Source organism: Saccopteryx bilineata, chromosome 6, assembly GCF_036850765.1.
Source record: "Saccopteryx bilineata isolate mSacBil1 chromosome 6, mSacBil1_pri_phased_curated, whole genome shotgun sequence".
In the NCBI taxonomy this organism is placed as follows: Eukaryota; Metazoa; Chordata; class Mammalia; order Chiroptera; family Emballonuridae; genus Saccopteryx; species Saccopteryx bilineata.
This window is the reverse complement of record NC_089495.1, coordinates 33,646,145-33,659,780: the sequence shown is the minus strand read 5'-3', so window position 1 is coordinate 33,659,780 and position 13,636 is coordinate 33,646,145. Positions and strand designations below refer to the sequence as shown.

The 13,636-nt window shown below is 39.6% G+C and overlaps 2 protein-coding genes and 1 pseudogene across 2 annotated transcripts in view; 2 read left to right on the top strand and 1 right to left on the bottom strand.

Moving 5' to 3' along the window:
• DKK4 (dickkopf WNT signaling pathway inhibitor 4) overlaps positions 1 to 13,636 on the top strand; it is a 40,255-nt gene that overhangs the window by 8,878 nt on the left and 17,741 nt on the right.
• Positions 4,201 to 6,216, top strand: LOC136308297 (translocation protein SEC62 pseudogene; annotated as a pseudogene).
• Positions 6,426 to 13,630, bottom strand: LOC136308296 (leucine-rich repeat transmembrane protein CCDC168-like). The gene is given in 2 exon segments (XM_066235634.1): positions 6,426 to 6,547; positions 9,079 to 13,630. Coding segments are annotated over 2 exon segments (4,674 nt in total).

The window sequence follows — 13,636 nt, the reverse complement described above, 5'->3', positions numbered from 1 at the left end:
GGAGAAAAACCATATGATAATATCAATAGATGCAGAAAAAGCATTTGATAAAATCCAGCACCCATTCATAATCAAAACTCTCAGCGAAGTGGGAATACAGGGAACATACCTCAACATGATAAAAGCCATCTATGAGAGCCTGACCAGGTGGTGGCGCAGTGGATAGAGCATCGGACTGGGATGCAGAGGACCTGGGTTCGAGACCCTGAGGTCACCAGCTTGAGCGCAGGCTCATCTGGTTTGAGGAAAAGCCCACCAGCTTGAACCCAAGGTCGCTGGCTCCAGCAAGGGGATACTCGGTCTGCTGAAGGCCCGCGGTCAAGGCACGTATGAGAGAGCAATCAATGAACAACTAAGGTGTTGCAATGTGCAATGAAAAACTAATAATTGATGCTTCTCATCTCTCTTCGTTCCTGTCTGTCTGTCCCTGTCTATCCCTCTCTCTGACTCTCTCTCTGTCTCTGTAAAAAATAAATAAATAAATAATGAATAAATAAAAAAATCTAAAAAAAAAAAGCCATCTATGAGAAACCCACAGCCAACATCATACTCAATGGGCAAAACTTAAAAGCAATCCCCTTAAGATCAGGAACAAGGCAGGGGTGCCCCCTTTCACCACTCTTATTTAACATAGCCCTGGAAGTCCTAGCCACAGCAATCAGACAAGAAGAAGAAATAAAAGGCATTCAAATTGGAAAAGAAGAAGTAAAACTATCATTATTTGCAGATGATATGATATTGTATATAGAAAACCCTAAAGTCTCAGTCAAAAAGCTACTGGACTTGATAAATGAATTCAGCAAAGTGGCAAAATATAAAATCAATACTCAGAAGTCAGAGGCATTTTTATACACCAACAATGAACAGTCAGAAGGAGAAATTAAGGAAACAATCCCCTTCACAATTACAACCAAAAGAATAAAGTACCTAGGAGTAAACTTAACCAAGGAGACTAAAGACTTGTACTCAGAAAATTACAAAGCATTGATAAAGAAATCAAGGAAGATACAAACAAGTGGAAGCATATACCATGCTCACGGTTAGGAAGAATAAACATCATTAAAATGTCTATATTACCCAAAGCAATCTATAAATTCAATGCAATACCAATTAAAATACCAATGACATACTTCAAAGATATAGACCACATATTCCAAAAATTTATATGGAACCAAAAGAGAACACGAATAGCCTCAGCAATCTTAAAAAAGAGGAATAAAGTGGGAGATATCACACTTCCTGATATAAAGTTATACTACAAGGCCATTGTACTCAAAACAGCCTGGTATTGGAATAAGAACAGGCATATAGATCAATGGAACAGAACAGAGAACCCAGAAATAAACCCACAGTTCTATGGACAACTGATATTTGACAAAGGAGATAAGGAAATACAATGGAGTAAAGACAGCCTCTTTAACAAATGGTGTCGGGAAAATTGGACAGCTACCTGCAAAAAAATGAAACTAGATCACCAGCTTACACCACTCACAAAAAGAAACTCAAAATGGATAACAGACTTAAATGTAGGCCGTGAAACCATAAGCATCTTAGAAGAAAACATAGGCAGTAAGCTCTCCGACATCTCTCGGAGCAATATATTTGCTGATTTATCTCCACTGGGAAGTGAAATAAAAGACAGGGTAAACAAATGGGACTATATCAAACTAAAAATCTAAAAAGCTTTTGCACAGCTAAAGACAACAAGAACAGAATAAAAAGACAAACTGTACAATGGGAGAACATATTTGACAATACATCTGATAAGGGGTTAATAACCAAAATTTATAAAGAACTTGTAAATCTCAACACCAGGAAGACAAACAATCCAATCCAAAAATGGGCAAAAGAGATGAATAGACACTTCTCCAAAGAGGACATACAGATGGCCAATAGGCATATGAAAAAATGCTCAACATCACTGATCATTAGAGAAATGCAAATTAAAACCACAATGAGATACTACCTCACATCAGCCAGAATGGCGCTCATCAACAAAACAACACAGAATAAGTGCTGGTGAGGATGTGGAGAAAAGGGAACCCTCCTGCACTGCTGGTGGGAATGCAGACTGGTGCAGCCACTGTGGAAAACAGTATGGAGATTCCTCAAAAAACTGAAAATCGAACTACCTTTTGACCCAGCTATCCCACTTTTAGGAATATACCCCAAGGACACCATAGAACGGCTCCAAAAGTAGAAATGCACCCCCATGTTTGTGGCAGCATTGTTCACAATAGTGAAGATCTGGAAACAGCCCAAGTGTCCGTCAGAGGACGAGTGGATTAAAAAGCTTTGGTACATATATACTACCATCGGATCATTTACAATAACATGGATGGACCTTGATAACATTATACAGAGTGAAATAAGTAAATCAGAAAAAAACTAAGAACTATATGAATCCATACATAGAAGGGACATAAAAATGAGACTCAGAGACATGAACAAGAATGTGATGGCAACAGGGGCAGGGGGGTTGGGGGAGGGGGGATGGGGTGAAGAAGGAGAGAGGGGTTGGGGGAGGGGAGGGGCACAAAGAAAACCAGATAGAAGGTGACAGAAGACAATTTAACTTTGGGGGAGGGGTATACAGCACAATCAAATGTAAAAATAATCTAGAGATGTTTTCTCTCAACATATGTACCCTGATTTATCAATGTCACTGCATTAAATTTAATAAACAAATTTTTTTAAAAAGAAAGAAAAAGAGCCCACATGCCTGACCACGTGGTGGTGCAGTGAATAGAGCATCAGCCTGGGTTGCAGAGAACCCAGGTTCGAAACCCTGAGGTCGCTGGCTTGAGTGTGGGCTCATCTGGCTTGAGTAAGGGTTCACCAGCTTGAACATGGAATCATAGATATGACCTCATGGTCGCTGGCTTGAGCCCAAGGTCTCTGGCTAGAGCAAGGGGTCACTGGCTTGGCTGTAGCCCCCCAGTCAAGGCACATATGAGGAAGCAATCAATGAACAACTAAGGTGTTGCAACTGATCATTGATGCTTCTCATCTCTCTCCGTTCCTATCTGTCTGTCCCTATCTATCCCTCTCTCTGACTATCTCGGTCTCTGTGTAAAAAAAAAAAAAAAAAAAAATAATAATAATAAAGAGTTGATGCTTCTCATCTCTCTATCTCTCTCCCTTCTTGTCTGCCTGTCCCTGTCTGTTTGTCTCTCTCTAAAAAGAAAGGAAGGGAAGGGAATAGAAGGGAAGGGAAGGGAGAAGGCAGGGAGGAAGAGAGGAATGAAGGAGAAAGGAAAGGAAAGAAGGAAAGCAAGGCAAAGTAGGGCAGAGCAAGGGAAAAAGGGTCCTAAAATTCTGAGGGGTGAAGATCTCCTAGTTACTGAGTGGCTGAAGGCATCTTTGAAGATGAGGAAGTACAAGCCTGTTCTGCTGTGAGAAAGCAGCAGAGCACAGGACTCAGCAGTGAAAGCACTTACCTCTGCATCGGGAGGGGACTGATGGCTCCTGTCTGGACTGAAGCACCCAGGAGGGGAATGACTTCCAGTGCAGAGGGACAGAGTAATCAAAGACTTAATACATCAGACCCTGGAATACCATGTCTGAGGACACATCTCAAAGAAATAATCATAGATGTGTGCAAAGATTTATCTTGAATTGTTGAAATAATTTAGAGTAGCAAAAAATTTAAAACAAGCAACATGGCCTATATTCAGAGGATTCATTAAATAAACTATAGGATACCCATATTGTGGGTTATGGTACAGCCATGTGTTCTGATAATATTGCATGATCTGGGGGAAAGGTTTAGAGGGGAAAAAGGAGAAAACATAAGTATAAGCACACTCTAATTCCTTGTGTGTGTGTGTGTTAATTTTACTTTAAGAAGAAGCAAGGTAATTATAACTATAATATAAACAGCATTTACCTCTGAGAGGGCAGCAGACAGGGACTGGGCAGAGGAGGTGCACAAAGAGAGATGTGGGCATTAGTACTGGCTAGATCGGGAGCTGCTGATCAATTCATTATATTGTATATTAGGCAAATAAATGCTATAGGTATATGTATGTGTATATGTATATCAAATGTTGGAATATTTAACAAAATTTGACAGTCACTACCTCTCCCAGCTCAGAGCATTTGTTTTTTTCTTCACATTTTTCTGAATTTTTCAATTTCTAAAATTTTGAAACATGTATTTCCTTATAATTAGGAAAATTAAGCTCACTTTGATAAGGTATGGAAGTATGCAGATTTATGAGAAGGGGAGTGCTGTTCCATGGGGAATTTCCACCAAAAATTGGGAAGTGCCACTGGAATCTAGTACAGTGCCTGGAGTTTACAATGGGCCTCTGAGTGCTCACTTCAATCTTGACCACAAGGGGGCGCAAGGAAACAAGATGAAAAGCTAAACCTGATCAGGAAAACTGGGCTTGGGATTCCTAGGCACCGCCATGTCCCTGGTCTCCCCTTGCCCCCAGAGTCTTATCTAAATTTTTCATAAGGTTGGAACACAGTTATGAATCCTATAAGATTGGATGGTGACTCTGTGGACTTCCCTACTAAAGTCAGAATTTATGTTGAATGTCAAAAGGACATTGTATAAATATATTCTGTATTCTGCTATTTATATTTCTGCTATAAATATATTCTATATTTCTATATTGAGATACTTACTATATGTTTATGAAGTTCTACAGAGATTCCTAAGTGACCAGTGCATGAAACCAGCCAGAATCAACACAACTCAATGTTTTAGAAGTGAACTACAATGTTGAATACCACCTGGATTCATATCCTGAATCTATATAGTAAAGCAGTAAATATTTATACTAGTGGAATTATTAGTTAATATGCATATTATAATTTCTACAGAAACCCCATATATAATATATACTTATATACTCAAAATAATTTTTAGAGAAATCAAAATGGATTACTAAAAATCTTTCAAGTAACCCCCACCCCAACACAGACAAGGGCAGGAAAAGGAAAACAGGAACAAAAAACAAAAAGAACAAACATTTAAAAATATAATAAAATGGCTTGCTCCATGTAGAGGGAACTGGCTGGAGCAGCCAAGGAGGTGGAACGCAGGTGACACAAGAAGCAGTTTCAGGAAGTTGGTGAACCATCTAAAGAAGAGAAGGCTGGAGCCAAGTATCTTTGATTCAACTGTCCAAAGTCCACCAATATGATGGGTCACCGAGTTGAATGTTTTATTGCTTCAGAAGCAGTGGATAGCCTTTTTGATTCAAAGTGGGCAAAGGCCAGAAAGGAGAGGAAGGAAGTTTTATTTACAACACGGGAGTCTGTGGTTGACTACCGCAACAAGCTTCTAAAAAAACAATTTTCTCACTAGGCTCTAAAAGCAATGAAAGTGAAGTATGATAAACACATTAAAAAAAGGAAAAGCTGAAAGTGGAAAAGAAGAAGATAAAAAGAGTAAGAAATAAAATCTAAAGGATGAAAAGACCAAAAAGGAAAAAGAAAAAAGAAGATGATGAAAAGGAAGAATTCAAAAAGGAGGAAACTCCAGGAACTCCCAAAAAGAAGGAAACTAAGAAAAAATTCAAGCATGAGCCACACAATGATCCAGTTCTTCTGGATGGAAGTGAGGTATTTGTGCGGATCTGTGGCCCAGTTAATTTTAAACCTTTGGCCTGGGTTAATTCCTATGATTGCAGTGACAGCAGCCCCCTCTTCCCTCTCTGGCCAGTAGGAATGAGAGTAGGAGCCTCACCTCTGTGGGAGCCGGCTCTTTTGTAGCCAGCATTCTTCTTCCTGTTGCCAGTCGCATTCTACTGCTCATCATTTGGTTCATAACCAAATGGAGGAAGACACCACTTTTGGTTCTTTCTAAATCTGACTGCTAATGTGGGCTTCATTGACTCCTTCAGACCTCTGTACACATGTGAATATGAAGGACCAAAAGCAGAGTTCAAGATGAGAAATCTGAAACCAAAAAGCAGTAGAGGTTCGACAGTGAGGAAGTCAGAGAGTGAGGAAAAGGAAGATCAGGGAGGAAAAGGAGCACCAGGAGATCATGGAACGGAAGGCTCAGGTGAAGAATGACGTTCAGACACAGACAGTGACAGCAGGGAAGATGACTGATCGCAACACAGTAGTGGAGGTGGGAATGATTTTGAAATGATCACAAAAGAGAAACTAGAACATCAAACAGATGGAAATTGTTAACAGGAGGAAGATGACAATGATGGAGAAACAACTAAATCTTCACATGAAAAATCATAATCTGCCTAATTTTAGCACTAAAAATGTGTAAGAGGTTGGGTTTTCTATGTTGGCTGATCATTATAGTGTACACATGACATCTGTAGCATTCTTGAAATCCATTTACTGAAATGTATTTGACATCCAAGTACGATTCAGTCCTTCATTTCATAGAATACTATTATTGGTACAGTCAAAAGCCATTCATAAATGTTATCTATTTGCTAAGTTTACAAGAAGTAGGTCTCAATAAATTTGATAGTTGTCAAAGATGCATTTTCCACACTGACATTTAGATTAATGGCATTTTTGATATTTGTGTTACTTTTGACTGTTAGACTAATCAAAATCACTAAAAGAGATAAAAGAGAAACCCCAAGATTTTGGTTATGAGTAGTTACATAGCCATTTCACAGATTCTTTGAGATGAAATGTTTAAACTCATTGTTTGATAGTTAACTTCTGTTGATTAAAAAATTATACCAGGAAAATTCAAAGATTCTGAGTTAACAGAGTTCAAAAGCATTTTGTAGAAACTAGTCAACTAGTAATACTGCAACAGCACTTTTAGTTTAGCTACAAATTCTTCTTTTCCAACTTAGGAATTCCAAATTGGTTTGTACATCTGACTCAGAGAAAGTGAGCAGCATGGATTGGAAGGTGATGATTCTTTTCCCCATTTCCTTGTTGTGGAGTAAAATGTATGCTATATATATTTTACAAATAAATATTTTAATTGTTACTTAGGCATTTTCTTAACACTTAAATTTGTACTATTAAGACCATTTAAGGGTATGTTTTTAGAGAAATGGAAGTTTTAATAACCCACAGACCATCTGTGATCTTTCTACAGCAGCTTCAAGTTTTATGCCAACATTCCATGTATTTGAATCAGTTAAAGCAACCCTTATTAAATAAGAATAAAGTAACTGTTTGTACACCTTGATGTTCATTTTGATTTATCTTTTTGTGTGTGTGTGACAGAGACTAGAGACAGACAGAGAGAGAGGGACAGATAGGGACAGACAGACAGGAACAGAGAGATGAGAAGCATCAAGTCCTCATTGCGGCACCTTAGTTGTCCATTGATTGCTTTCTCATATGTGCCTTGACCGGGGGGCTACAATAGACCAAGTGACCCCTTGCTCAAGCCAGCGACCTTGGGCTCAAGCTGGTGAGCCTTCCTCAAACCAGATGAGCCCGTGCTCAAGCTGGAGACCTTGGGGTTTCGAACCTGGGTCCTCCGCGTTCCAGTCCAATGCTCTCTATCCACTGTGCCACAGCCTGGTCAGGCCATTTTGCTTTATCTTAAATTCGGAAGTGGGGTACTATATTATCAGACCAGGAGGCACTGCTATGAAAGATAGCTTACTGTTCTAAATATCTATGTAAAATAAAGAACATTTGCCTCCACTCACCTCGATCCATGAGCCTCAAAGCCCAGGGCAGTGAAGTACATATGCAGATGGTAATAAGGCAGGTAGTATAGGAACACTAGAGGTCTCTTGGCAGCCCTGCGGGATGGCTCCCTGCCCATCCTGGTGAATATTGCTAAGCTGTGACAGATACTCTGGAATGAGGACCTGAAGCCACCTGATGCCCTAGCGATGGCAGATGGCAATTGGGTACAGGTTATCAAGCTGCTGTGGGTTCCAATTCAGATCAGGGTGAGGACAGGGTCATCAAAGGAATCTTGGTTTTCTCTTTTTTTATTATTATTATTTAAGTTAGAGGAAAGGAGACAGAGAGACAGACTCCTGCATGTGCCTGAACTGGGATTCACCAAGCAACCCCCATCTGAGGTCGATGCTCTGCCCATCTGGAGCCTATGCTCACAACAAGCTATTTTTAATGCCTGAGGCAGAGGCTCATCAGGGCCATCCTCAGCACCATGGCCAACATGCTCAAATCAATCAAACAATGGCTGCAGGAGGGGAAGAGAGAGGGGCAGAAGGGAGATTGGGAAAAGCATATGGGCACTTTTGTATGACCTGACTGGGAATCCAACCCAAGATTCTACACACCAGGTCAGTGCTGTACCACTGAGCCAACCAGCCAGGGCTGAATCTTGGTTTTATTTTTTATTTTTATTTTTTGTATTTTTCTGAAGTTGGAAACAGGGAGGCAGTCAGACAGACTCCCGCATGCGCCCGACTGGGATCCACTCGGCCTGCCCACCAGGGGGCGATACTCTGCCCATCTGGGGCATTGCTCTGTTGCAACCAGAGCCATTCTAGCACCTGAGGCAGAGGCCATGGAGCCATCCCCAGCGCTCGGGCCAACTTTGCTCCAATGGAGCCTTGGCTGTGGGAGGAAGAGAGAGACAGAGAGGAAGTAGAGAGAGAGGGGTGGAGAAGCAGATGAGTGTTTCCCCTGTGTGCCCTGGCCAGGAATCGAACCCAGGACTCCTGCACGCCAGGCTGATGCTCTACCACTGAGCCAACCGGCCAGGGCCCTGAATCTTGGTTTTCAACACCAGTACTTACCCTTGTATTTTGTGACATTTGACATTATTGAAAACTCACTGCTATTTGAAACTCCCCTTCAGTCTCTATGCCCTCCTAACTTTCTGGTCATTCTCAATCTCATTTATAGGCTACATTTCTTCCAGTTCACCCTTTAGTCATTGTTGTGGGTGTGAAGAGGGCTTCCATGTCTGTGGTCCTCCCCTCTTAAAATTATGAGGAGGCAGGATAAACCAAAGGGAGATCTTGTACAGGGAAGGACTAAACCCAAAGTCATCTGCTTTCCTATCCTAACCTCCTAGGACAGCTGTGCAAATCCACTGCAGGAATAAAATGTCAGTTTAGAAAATACTTCATGAAGAAACCACTTGATTTTATACAATTTTATTTTTCACAGAATAGCACAATAACAACCAACTTTCCCCTTCAGATGAATCTAGATATGGTAATATGAGTTGAAGGACTGTAAGAATGCTCCCCAACAACTTTTTGGATGAACTCTACATATTGAAAGAACTTGAAATCTTTGTCACTATGGGAACTCTGAAGTTTTCTCTCCTTAAAGATGTTTGGGGAATAGTCCAGCAAATAGTTTTGGGTATACTCTCCACTGAGTCGGCTGGTACACAGGCATAAAAAAATGGCTGGTTTTGTTTTCTCTCAGAATGGAAGTTGATGTCCTCTTGATGAAGTTTTGATGCTAACTTACGTTTGCTTGGGAAATCTGCTTTTTCTGACTCATAATCACACATTTGCTTCTTTCTTCTGCATTTCTTTTTACACTGTATATAACTGGGATCACAGTCCCAATCAAAGTTCTTTGTAAATAAAGCATGTTTTGCCTTCTTTCTTTCTTTGCTTTCTAGATGTCTGTGAGGTATGTCTTGAGTTTTTGCAAGATGTAATTTAATATTTGATTCTGTTAAGGGAGCTAAAGAGTAACTTGTTCTGTTCTTTGTAGTGCATGGAAGCTTTTCTTCACTGAATGGAACAGAAGATGATACAAATGGAACCTCCACGGCATTTAGTGAATTGTGACACACCCAGTCAGGAGACTGGATTTTGGAGGATGACCTATATTTTCTGGTTTTGCAGGATTCATAGGAAGGTGGTGTCACAATTGAAGAAGGTTTTCTACCTCTAATGTGATGGGACCCTGACTTATCACTGTAAAATGGCTTCAAATCAGTTTTGATTTGTTTCATCTTGTTAACATTTTCCAAAGGAATACCTTTCTGTAATTTTAATAGAATGTTTTCTGATTCCTGATTTAAATAAGGGTTGTCTTCTAAAAACATACTTTCTTCACTCTCATGCGCTTCAAGAGCTGAGCATTCCTCCAAGTTAGCTGAACTCTGAATATCTGTCTGACATTCAGGAAGATCTTGAGAAGTCTGAATTGAATGGTAATCAACTAAGCCAGGAGCATTTTCCTTAGTCTTGAAGTCAAAAGATTCATGAGTATCTATTTCTTGAAACCATACGTGATGTTTATTTTTTCCTGTAGTCACATGAGATCTTAACACTGAAAGAACTGTAGTGTCTTTCTGTGCTGTTCTATGTAGTTCAGGATCGGAAGCATACACATGAGTTGGCTCCAGAAATCTTCTGATCAGTGATGAGTTTTCATGAGGACTTTGCTTTTTTAAAGAGATATATTGTTCTAACAGGTCTTTCTCAATGGAAAGACTACCACTTTCTCTACTGTTACCAACTTTTTTACACATTGCAGCTGAGTTTAACTTAAGATTATGTTCAGGAAGTATATTTGGTTTAGGGAACATACTTTCAACCGAAAGCCCCTGGAGAAAACGAAGGTATTTGTATTGTAAATTAAGTTCTATTTGATGAAGAGATTTCTCCTCAAAAAATAACAAAATTCTGTTCTCTTCTTTTGGCACTTTGACACCAGAATGAATACATTTAGATAAAGGTTTCCTTCTATCCTGAGTATCAGCCATTGCATAAGATTCTCTTACAGTTTTGGGAAAGGCTTTCTTTTGGACCTCCAGTGTTTTCATAGAAAAGTGCATGAGAAGTTTGTCTTTTTCTTCTACTGAGTAGTTTTGGAGAATTTGAAAAAGTGGCATTTTACTAGCAGGAGTCACTAAAGATGTTCCATTTTCTAGCTCACTAATGCTCTTCCACGTTGTAATGAGCTCCTTGCTGCCACTTGAAACATTAACAGTCAGTGTCTTCATACAGCCCATAGGAGGGGAATCATTTTGGTGTTTGTAGTTTAAGTTAATTTTGATAGTATCAATCCCTTCTAGAGACAAAAACACTACGGTATTGATTGGCTGAGTCTCATGTTGTGGTTCTTCTACTCCTGGAGGAGAAATATTCATACTTAGGGTACTTTTCAAGTGGGTTTCCACATTTTTCTTTGGATCTTCAGACATGCATGGACACTCTGTGGGTGTCGGAATGGGTTGTGATGCCTTTTCTTCTTGTTTGATGGTAAGCAAGTCAGGTTCTTTTGTGATACTTGAGATATCATACCCTAGGACAACCTTTTCTTCTGTTTGTGGAGTTAAGGTTTTTTTATTTATTTCAGTGCCATAGTTTTCTTCTGATTTGACACTAGGAAGTTCTTGCATTTGTTTTTGGTCCACCGTGAAGGGCTGGGAATCTTCTGGGGCTACATTTGTAAAATTCTGGCCCCCTTTTTCTACAGTGCTTAAGTTGTTCCTATTGACAATGTCATTGGCATTTGGTGGTTTCTTCTGGAATTTAGAAAGACAGATTACTCTGTCTTGGTTTGTCTCAGATTCCACTGTTTCTTCAGTCTGAGATGGACTCATCACAGAAATAAAAAGACTTCCAGTAAATATTCCTGAGTTATCTGCATTCTGCAAAGCTATTTTCTTTGGTCTGTTAAAGTCATACTCGTTACTTCCCGGCATCTTCTTTTCTTGATGTGTGGGGAGCATGAGGTTTGTCATCTCCACTCCAGCCTCTCCTTTGTTCTGTGGCAGATGCTGCTTTCCTTCTTGTGGACTGACTAAAATATCAGGAAGAATTGGCTCTACATATACAACTTCCTTAGAATCTGATGATTCCTGGAAGATTATTGGGGAAACAGAGGATCTTGTTAAAGTCAGCATGCTCTTTTCCTTCATGCTGACGTTCATGTTAATGTACAATGAGGAAGAGCCAGAAGTCCAAGTCCTAGAAAGCATTACACCAGCCGGCTCACAGGTAACCATCTGAACCTTTCCCTTTTGCTCTTTAGCTTTCCTCTGAAGGTCACTTAGATTGTATATAAGCAAAATAGGTGATTTCTTTTTTAATACTTGTGCTGCTGAAGGGAGCACAATAGGTGATTTCTTTGCATTCAAATACATATAATTGGGATCCACTATACTATTCATATCCACACATTTCTCTCCATGCTTTTCTTCTTTCTGTAGCATATATTTTTTTAATTCTTTTACATTGGAATGTTCTCCATCAATTATTTCTGCATGTTCTATTTCTGGTGCATCTGATGATACCTTGGATTGTAGTTGTGGGAAAGGCACTTTTGTAGTTGTTATCACGTGCCCCTCCTCTCTCTCTGTTGTAACAAATTTAAGATCTGACAGAGTAAGCAAAGAAGTACAAATGCTTTTGATATTCATAACTAGTTTATTTTTATCTTCCTCTACCTTTCTCTTTTGTTCTTTAATTTTACACAGCAATTCTTTGGTATTGAGTATATGTGGAAGAGGTAATTTCTTTGCCTTCAGATCCATATATATTGGGAGCATTTTGTCTTCAATACCTATTTTGAGTCTATCTTTCTCCTCTCGCGTATAACCTTCAACTGACTTAGTAAATGTTTTTTTGCCTGCATTGGATGAATACTGAATCTTTACTGGTGGAAAACAGGATTGCGTTGTTCCTAGCGTGTCTTCCTTTTCATTCATTTTGGTGCCCCGGTTCAGGTGAGATGCAGAAGGTAAGGAAGCACAAGTTCTCCTCTGAACCGTGTCTGGCTTACCTTTGTCTTTCTGCACATCTTTCACTTGATCTTTAATATTCAAAGGTAGTCTCTTCCTGCTGAATAGATGTGTAAGTGGAGATGTCTCTACTCTCAAAGTTCTTATTTGGGGGAGTATTCTACCTTTCCTATCTTCTATTTTCACTCTCTCCTTTGAGTCTTTATACGGCCCATGTTTACTAGCTTTTATTATTGTAATACATGAGCTAATCCTTTTGGAATCTGCATGTTTGAGCTTCCCTGCACCTGATGACTCAGGGAGCTGCAATTGTAAAATAGAGAATCCTTTCATTTTAAGCAAGTCTTTAACTTTGTTTTGTTCTCTGCCTTTTTCTTTCTGTGAAAGATCTTGTATTCTTTTTCTTACCTCACCAATTGTTTCTGTGTCTTCTGTTTTCTCTGTACCTGATAATGCTGAAACCATTTCTGAAAATAGAGGGGGTCTTTTAATTCCAAGCTCTTCTTCACTTACTTGTGTACCTTTATCCAATTTGAGGTTATTTGGAGGTTTGGAAACATAAACTTTTCTTAGCACTGTACCAGGTGGTTTACCTTGTCTCTCATGTTTATTTTCTCCTTGCCTTTCAATGTTCACATGCAGTTCTGTTCTGTGGAGCATATACGAAGCCATTGATTTCTTGGACTTCAAACTTGTATCTGCATTATGTATAACTGTCATAGGTACTGTTTTTTCCTCATCCCTCTCTTCTTTCTGAGGCAAATGTAGTTTCTTGTTTTGAACATTTTTCATTATTTCACCACTAATTGGCCCAGTATGTACGATTCCCACTGCATTTGATATTCTCTGAATTTCTTTATCCAATTTGAGGAGAGGGAGAGAGGGTAATGAAATAGAAGATCGGGCCAGAAGCACACCTGGCTCATCTCCCCTTCCCTGCATCTTCTTTTCTTGATGTTTGGGGAACATGAGGTTTACCATCTTCACTCCGACCTCTTCCTTGTTCCGTTGAACATTCATTTTCATTGTGCA